This window comes from Lethenteron reissneri, chromosome 24 (genome assembly GCF_015708825.2).
Source record: "Lethenteron reissneri isolate LAM-NWPU_2019-01 chromosome 24, ASM1570882v1, whole genome shotgun sequence".
NCBI classification, from domain to species: Eukaryota; Metazoa; Chordata; class Hyperoartia; order Petromyzontiformes; family Petromyzontidae; genus Lethenteron; species Lethenteron reissneri.
Genome location: NC_083802.1, coordinates 6,312,597 through 6,322,228, shown reverse-complemented (window position 1 = coordinate 6,322,228; position 9,632 = coordinate 6,312,597). Strand labels below are relative to the sequence as shown.

Genomic DNA, 9,632 nt, shown 5'->3' with positions numbered 1-9,632 from the left:
GGATCGATACCCGCCCTCGTTGGTTAATCCGAATGTGGGGTGTGGAGAGGACCCCCCCCCACTCGACCGCTCGTTACATTCCCTATCGCGCATTAGCGGCAGCGGCCGACTGCGACGCGTGCGATTGGTCCGCTCGCTCAGCCTCGACCAATCAGAGGCCGGCGATCGCCTATCCGCGCTGGGGAATACAGCGGCAATGTCGGCCCCGCTCTGCGACCGGTTGGCGGTGCGGAGTCAGTCGAGGTTGGGGTGGGGAGCGATTTGCCGATAAATTTATAAAAAAATAAAAATAATAATTATGAAACTCTAACACTGCGAGCGTCGGGTCCATAGCTCCCGCGGGAAGCGTCGCGTGTCCTTACTTAGATTCATGTTTTTGTTGTTTGAGGTTGACTACTATGAGCTGCTGGAAGCGAGCGTGTGGGTCTTCCCGCGGCCTAGTGGAGCTTTAGGCGTTGCCTAGATTCCCCGCGGGGATTAGCGACTCGTGGGCCGGCAGGCGAAGTCGTGGCCGCTGCCACTCCCTACAACTTTCGCCTCCGTCTCTCTCTTCCCCCCTCTTCGTCTTCGTCGTCGTCGTCGTCCCCACCACCGCCGCTTTGCTCGTCATGACGGCGACTGTGTTCTTCGGGTGCACCTTCATCGCGTTCGGGCCGGCGTTCGCGCTCTTCGTGTTCACGATAGCCAGAGACCCGCTCCGAGTCATCGTCCTCATCGCAGGGTGAGCGCGGCTCGTGGGACTTGGCGACGCACAAGTGTGATGGGGGTGGTGGGCGGGTGGGGGATACACGAGGCACATGGGCGATACGTGAGACGCGGGGCACGGGTGGCGAGACGTGTTGGACACGGGACACGTGTGTGTGTGTGTGAGACGTGTTGGACACGGGACACGTGTGTGTGTGTGTGCGAGACGTGTTGGACACGGGACACGTGTGTGTGTGTGTGTGCGAGACGTGTTGGACACGGGACACGTGTGTGTGTGTGTGCGAGACGTGTTGGACACGTGTGTGTGTGTGCGAGCCGCGGGGCACGGGTGGCGAGACGTGTTGGACACGGGACACGGTGTGTGTGTGCGAGACGTGTGGACACGGGACACGTGTGTGTGTGTGTGCGAGACGTGTTGGACACGGGACACGTGTGTGTGTGTGTGTGTGCGAGACGTGTTGGACACGGGACACGTGTGTGTGTGTGTGTGCGAGACGTGTTGGACACGGGACACGTGTGTGTGTGTGTGTGCGAGACGTGTTGGACACGGGACACGTGTGTGTGTGTGTGTGCGAGACGTGTTGGACACGGGACACGTGTGTGTGTGTGTGCGAGCCGCGGGGCACGGGTGGCGAGACGTGTTGGACACGGGACACGTGTGTGTGTGTGCGAGACGTGTTGGACACGGGACACGTGTGTGTGTGTGCGAGACGTGTTGGACACGGGACACGTGTGTGTGTGTGTGTGCGAGACGCGGGGCACGGGTGGCGAGACTTGTTGGACACGTGTGTGTGTGTGTGCGAGACGCGGGGCACTAGAGCTCACACGTGTGATGTGTGAGAGACGGGACGTGTGGGATACGAGGGGACCCGTGTCGTGCACGATACGTGTGGGACATGTGCCGCGAATTTAGTCTATCGTGTTTAAATGTAAACTACCATAAGCATTGCGAGCATTCTCGGCTAACACCACCAACAGCAAACGTCTGCGATCAATTATAAATTACAGAAGCACATCGCCCACGTGTTTCGCACGGCACCACAAACATAATCACTAAAACTAGTCACTATCATAACAAATACCACACCAAACACCACCACCAGTGCAAATAAACACGTTTGTAATTTGTGACTTTCAAATGGATTTCATTATTGCCCCCCTTACCATAACGTTGTCCCCGGGGTTGCACATTGAAACGTGTGTCCGCTTGGGCTTAGCGCCCTCGGTGAGCGGAGAATTGCCTTGGGTATTTGGCAGCTGCTGCATGTTGCTATATCATGCTTAATGACACTTGCATCTTCTTGTCAATGTGTGTGATTTCTGGTCCATGCCTTACTATGCATGGGCAATGAGAAGGGGACGAAGTGAGCTGATCCAAACGCTGTGCATGTGGTACGAGTAAATCAGCTGTTGTCAGTGTGCGGTATATCGTTCGCCCAAGGTCTCAGTCTGACTGGATATGAACCATATTTATGGTGGAAAAGTGTTTCCTTCCATGCGAGGTTCTCCATAAGTCGACCACTGATAGCTGCCCACATTTTTAAAATTATTTAATCAATCTCAGAGGAATTATGCGAAATGTTGATCACCGACTGGGATTTTGTCTTGTTACTTTCTGATTTCAAATCAAGCACTTGTCAGCCCTGCTAGTCGCCTGTTTATAGTGTATGCATACACACATTATAATCACAGTGCTACGGTGTAACTAATTCGACACGTAATTCGATACGTGGTCTGCATATGTTTGGCAAATTATGCAAGTGTTGAAGACCACTTGTATTCAACAGCTGGTCGACAGTGTTGTCTGTTTCTGGACCTTTGTGGAGAGCAACCTTGTTGAGACAGTATGGCAACTGCTTATTGATTTGTTCCATGAATTGTAACCTGTCATGTCATAAAACATGTACGGGTACTCGGCCTAGTTAAATATTAACTTGGACAAAGTAACACTGGCAAAACCCACTTATTACCGTTTACGTTTGGAAACTATTTATTCTTGACTCGGCTTATATCACGTGGGGTAAGATAAATATTAGGAATGAAACAGCCCCAATAAATGATATAAGTGAAAAATCTGAACAGCAATGGGATGTTATAACTGCTGTGTTTGGAAACTTGTAATACAATTGTTCGCTCTGAAGAATGTGCTTGACAATAACAATGTTCAGCTCATGAATCTGCTGCATGATGAAAGCCTCTCCATGCTGTGTTGATCATGGAAGTTTAGCAATTGGTCAGTGTGGGTTGGTGATAGGGGTGGGGGTGAACCATTCAGATATAATTTCCCATTTAATGGAAGTCGAACTCAGGAAACCAAGTTCATAGCCTATTCTTCCCCATTAACCAGATGTGCTATATAAATTCCATGAATGTTGATATAAATGTGGAAGTATGTAGCCGATAGAGAATAAAAATTACCATTTTCAATCCACAGTTATGCTGTTTGTGATGTTTTTGACCAATGTTAACCATGCTTGTCAATGTGGGTTGGTGATGGGGCATTTGGGTGAGGGAGGGGACTCAAGATCGGTTCAGATATCCACCTTTAATGGGAATTGAACTCAATTTGAAAAGTCAGGAACTGGTAATAAACTACAGCGGAATCTACTAATAGGGTTTTTCCCCTTTTTTCTGGCAACAAAACTGACACCTTTTGCAAGGAATCATGCTTACATTAACCACAGTACTTGCAGTCAAATGCAAAAAAAAACAATACTCTGATAATTTATGCATTGTCTTTGAAACTGATTGGTCCACACTAGAGACAACACTGGTCGGACAATTTAAAATCATGAATTATATCACAATAATTGTGACTGCGTGTGTTTGTTGAACGTGGCCTGTCCACTTTGCAGGGCGTTTTTTTGGTTGGTGTCGCTCCTGATGTCCTCCCTGCTGTGGTTCATCGCTTACCAGCTCAGTGACAAGACCAATGAGGGGCTACAGCGAGGCCTGCTGATTATGGGCGTCCTTTTTTCCATCGCCATGCAGGAAACTTTCCGCTACGGGTACTTCCGTCTGCTGAAGTGAGTCACAGAAACATTATTGTGATGATTTGAAGCTTTTCGTGACTGCATGAATTACTCTTTGGTTCTTTTGGTAAAGTCACGTAGAAATAAAATAAATTAAATAATAGAATACGACGTTGCGATTGCAACACAAGCAGTCGTCATTAGGTAGAACTAATTGTAGTTTTATTATTTAATTTATTTCCTTTCTACGCAACTTTACCGAAAGAACCAAAAAGTAATTATTATGCTTGCTTACGCAGGAAAGCCTTTTCAGAATGGTCCTGCCTAGATTTCACAGTTGTAGGTGATGATTGCTATGTTTGTTACAAATTAGTAATTAGAATTATAACAAACATATATTGGCCTACTATTACGAGCAATGTCACAGAATGTTTTATTTTTATGGTCAATACACCTGCAGTATTATTCGTGGCGGCCACTGGATTCGAATTGTGAACCTCTGCGACAAGTGGCAAACGAGCTACCACGAGGCCATGTTATTGCTCGAACTTGGTTGTGCTGTCATTAAGCATCACTTCCAAGCCTAATTGACGGCCTTCAATTGGGTGGTGTTAGCCATAAGAATGTTGATAACAGTCCTTTGTTCAATGCCACCAGCATGTGGCAAGATGTCTTGAAATAACGACCATTTATATTGTGATGTTGGAGGGGCGATTGTGAATGGCAGTATGCAAATTCCTGCAGTGTCACCATATTTGTCTAAGTTCTGGGAGACTTCAAGTATGTGAGCGTGAAATATTAAATGCGATAAAGTACTTAACTGCCACCTGTTGAATTTTGTTTTGATCCTCGTTGTAAACACCTCTACCCCTGCCAACAAATGTACCCTGGCGCCCATCAACAAATTGCTATAAAGCAACATGAAACATTAATTGATCTTCATACTTGATTTGAAGCTTTCGTGACTGCGGGAATCCATACTCTTTGGTTCTTTCGGTAAAGTGACGTAGGTAGAAAATACTTTACAGAAAGAACCAAAGAGTATTGATCTTCATTGTTAAAATTTATTCGGCTGTAACAGTACAATGCAAGACTGAAATGATTTGTAAAATTTGTGAATACAGTATAGTGCATTAGTCTCACAAGTTGCCACATAAACTCATTTGTGCAGAAAACATTATGACTAGGCGTGCTGAGTTTTTATTTTACTCCCACAGCAGTTAATTTATCTGCATTTTGAGAAAAGCATTGGTTGCTTCTGACTGCTTCTGAAGACTGTTTGAATCAATAATTGTCCACACAGGTGTGTAGCAGCAGGGGCCAAGTATTCACAGCATCGTATTTCTCACACTTAACCGATTGGCAAAGCTAAATAGGTTTGCTGATTGCAACTGATCCTTGCGGTGTAAAGCTATGCACGGAGAACCAGCAGTTAATGTGGCTCCGTCTTGTCTGGTTGCACAATCAGAGCATTCTGGAGCATCGTGTTTTAAGAGGAATGGCAGACATTGTGTTTTGGTTGCAAATGGTGGGACGCTATAAAGTGTACTTTCTTTAGTTAACGAGTTTGTTTTTGTCTCACCTCATTGATTGCCCCTTTTGCGATTTCTAAAGTCTTACTCTAGTTCCTTTACAGCCTTGAGCTGATGGAGGAGATTTCATGTTTCTACACTGGGGGTTGTTCACGACACTGGACAATCACTTGTACCACAATGTTAACCTCATTTTACAACTCCAGAGGTAGGATGGGCTAAGTCAACCCCCAAACTTAAAATTGTGAGTCATGCACTCTAAACACGAATCACTCGCCTGTCTGGCTATTGACTCATGAAATGTATGGAAGGGAGTAATAGACATAATTTTAAACAGCTGAAAATTTGGTTTGATTTTCAGTTTTGCTGCTACTACATGTAGAGATTAGTCCAATACAAATTGGTAGACCATATAAAATATCATAATATCCACGTGGTGTAACATAATGTGCTCACATACCATTGCAGTAAATTGTGCTTACACAGTACAAGTCGCAGGCCGTAAATGCATTTAACTGGTAATCTGAGCACTGCATGCCCTGCCTTCTCAGTGTGCAGTTGATATGGAAATAAAAGCATTGAAGTCAAACATTAGTTTTATCTTTCCTTCCCTTTGGCAGATGGATAATATTTTACTTTGATGAATAGAGCGTGTCCTGTAAGCCGTAATCATTTTCGGCATCAGTAGAAACACCCCCCCCTCCCATGTCTTATCAAGTGATGTAATCACTACAGTGGTACTCTGTAACACAGACAGAATCGTTTTAAAGTGTAAAAAGTGTCTTTTGCTTGGAAGAGTAGCACATGTAAAGCATGATTGGAGAAACACGCCGGGAAGAGGAATTACCATGGTTTATTGTGGAACTGGAATTAGGAAAGGAAATAATTGTACAGAAAGGCATGTTGGAATAGAATATCGATAATGCGGTTGTTGCAATTAGGATTCTTGATCAATTATCAAATGTTTTAAGTACTTATTACGAAATCGCTAATTATTTCCAAAAGGATGATGGGATGCAGTTCAGTTTTATTATCGATCGAACCGACTGAAATATGAGAACAATCAAGCCACATGGCATGTATGAATGTGATCTATCACATGACTACCAATTACTGTACTGTGCGAAAGAAGTTATACATACATACTGCCAATTACATACAGGATATATACAGTCCTTTGTTGGCTGTTTGCTTGTTGGTCATGAGACTTGGTTGACCATACACCATGCTTGACATTTAGGGTTGCTAAACGTTTGTAAGCCCGTACAGTATGAAATCATGTTTTTGCATGCACTTATGGATAATGCGATAAACTGAAATATAATTATTGCAAATGATGTCTTCCAAAATAATCATGAATGTTGTGGCACAAGGTAAAACCATTGTAAATGTCATGCTTATCATTCAAGAATGTGTGCATTTCATGTTTATATTTGATTTAGTTACGTGTTGATTTTTACTGGTTTTTGTTCGCAGTTAATGATGTTTTTCCTCCTTGCTGACCCAAAAGAAGCATTGCACGTCTTTTACACAATAAAAATGACCTAGTTAATTATTTATATTTGTGTGGGTGGAACAGTGACTATACTAATTGGCTCATAAGCTAAAAATCGATTTTCTGGTTGACTCAGCCTATACTTATCCCTGTGGGATAAAGGGATATTATACAATAAAAAAAACACTGGGAAATCAACAACAGTTGTCCTGTGCAGAGAGTAACGTGGAATTAACACCTCTTTCTCAGTGCTGCCAATGGAGATGAGCACTACACCATAACTTTACTGTTTCTTATTTTTACGGTACATTTCATAAACGTTTCCCATAAAGTGTGTTGACATGGTATTAGAATGTAATGAACATTTTTGATAGTTTTTTCCGCACCTCCGATTCGCATGGTTGGCTACATACAGTGTGGAAGAAGTTCAACATACGTACATACATTATCCAGTCTTGTGGCATGCTGTTGTTAGCATGCCAGCAATTGTATTTCGAGGCCTCTCGCCTTAGTATGCTGACATATTTTGCTTGCTCAGTTACTCGCATGTATTTTTTTATTATTAGCGAATCGAGTAGCACTGTTGGAAGAGGTCTTCACTCGTATTTGGAGGGTTGCAAATTCAAATTCTCGTTGGGGGGTCAGCTGAGCCCATGAACTGTCTGGACCCAATGCAGTGGGTGCCACTTTATGGGATGTCAACACGATGTTGAACTTTTTTCACACCGTACGTAGCTAACTGCTAATTGGAGGTGCGGGGGAACTACAACAAACTAAATATTGTGGTATGGAGACAATTCTAACTGATTTATGATGTCAGCTAGAGGATGTATAATTATTTAGATATGCATGTTTTATCATTTTAAAATTTGTATTTTGTGTTGCAGGAAGGCTAATGAAGGGCTAGCATCTCTTGGTGAAGAGAGCATGGCCCCCATATCCATCCGACAGATGGCCTACGGTAAGTGTGGGTCAGTCCCTGTATGCTTGCTTCAGAGACCAGATGTTAATGTGTGCGTGCTTAACTATAAATGTTTGATTTATTGCGCTAAGTGCTCTGAAATCAGTGGCTGCACTTAAGTGATGATTTCTGTAAACTATTTTTAAACGAATTTTTTTTATTATTGTACCATTTAGGTACAGAGACCATGAAACGGCTTTAAGCCCTTGGCTTGTCAATATGTAGACAGGCAATTGCAAAGAAATACTGTCTATGCATGTAATATTTTTTCTGCGGTTCTTGATTAACATGACCCAATCTCCCCGTGATTAATTACACATGAGCCTAGATAGAAACTGACAAATGAAGTAAAGCAAGTGTAAAGCAATGGCTTAATAACCAACAGCTTTAAAACACCTGCAAATTTAACTGAAACATACTAATCATGTACGAGTTAACAATTTATTGTTGCAGGAAGTTATACCTGCTGTTACACACCATTTCCAAAGTATGAAACACGAAGCTGCTGTTTACATAGCGCACAGCTTTGATTTGAGTCGTCCTTCACCATGGTCCACGTGCATCCTTTGGCAATGCTACCTTGTTGCAGTCAAAACCAGTGATTGCTGGTTTTTTGTGCAGAGGTCAGCAGTATCTTGCTTGAGTCATCCGGTTTTATGTGAAAACATATATAAATTATGCATAACTCAACCTGTTTGTGAAACTTATACAGTCTCTGTATAGGCTTTCGTTATATGGACATTTTCCAAGTATTGGTTTTACTCATGACTAGTTCATTGTCTTAAGCAGCAATTGATCATTGGCAAAAGATATAAAGTAATTGTGAATACTGCTTCCTTTCAGTTTCCAAATCACACGGAAAAAAAAATCTTGTGTGCTGCTGCCTACGGCTAATAGAGCTTTTGTGCTTTTTGGGGTGATGTTTGTATGGTTGATACAATGTGGGATGGAACTGTTGTTATTGTTGTTCTCTGGATTTTAGCCGCTGTCAGGAGTTTGGGATATTACTGTCACCTCGCCTCGTTCACGATGTGTTTGGGTCACTACCATTGATCGTGTTTTGTTATTATTTCTCTTTGGTGTTGGCCCCTTTTTTATGCTCCCGTGGTTTGTGATGAAATTTACATTAACGACAATGTAAAATAAAGCAGTTTGTTTCGTGTTATCTTTTGCTGGTGGGTTAGGGAGTTGAGAACATCCCACACATGGAGTTGCTTCCTTAACGGGTGACTTTCATAAATAGGTGGGATAGCAAGATGAGTAATTTTTTTTTAATCACTTTCATGTTATCACACAACCAGGTTTCACATGTCTGCATGAAGTCTAGGGCAGTATGACTGTTTTTAGAGTGCTCAACATACAATTTGAAGGTTGGTAGTGTATATACTGATTGGATATCTATTCATTCTTTTTTTTTAATTAGTATCACTTTCAAAAACCTAACAGTTGGTTGTTTAAATCGAGATGATCGGCATTCCTTTCTTGAATAAAGAGGGAAACGCCTTCATGACATAACAGTGCACTAAACAAATGAATGGTTGTAGAGGATTACCTTATTATTACAGCTAATTTGAAAGCAGGTCTTGTACCTTCTGTACTCGGACACATTTGCCATCCACTGAGACCTCCTTTACCAGTGGAAAAATATAGCAACTGGTACAATAACTGACACCTTTATACAAGGGATCATGTTTGCTATAACCACAACACAACCAGTCAAAATGCAAACAAAAAGAAACAACTGATTATGATAATGATATGTACTGTCCTTGAAGTTGAGTGGTCCACACCCGGAACAGCCTTTCTTAGAGCCTAGTCTCCATTGGTGTTGGACCAGATGACGCCAAAATGCGTACAACTCAAAGACAGCGCACTGTCAGAGTATTGAGAGCTCGGGGTAAGCATTTACACTGAGACCTCCTTTACCAGTGACAGAATATAGTACAGTAATAGGTTTTTACCCTTTC

At 42.8% G+C, this 9,632-nt stretch overlaps 1 protein-coding gene across 1 annotated transcript in view; it reads left to right on the top strand.

Annotated features, from left to right (window-relative positions):
* Window positions 1-204: 204 nt before the first annotated feature.
* LOC133346463 (gamma-secretase subunit Aph-1b-like) overlaps window positions 205-9,632 on the top strand; it is a 28,099-nt gene continuing 18,671 nt past the window's right edge. Inside the window, exons 1-3 of the mRNA XM_061558047.1 lie at window positions 205-721; window positions 3,561-3,731; window positions 7,592-7,665. Coding sequence (XP_061414031.1) covers window positions 609-721; window positions 3,561-3,731; window positions 7,592-7,665 — 358 coding nt within the window. The 5' untranslated portion in view covers window positions 205-608. The remainder of the gene's footprint in view (window positions 722-3,560; window positions 3,732-7,591; window positions 7,666-9,632) is intronic.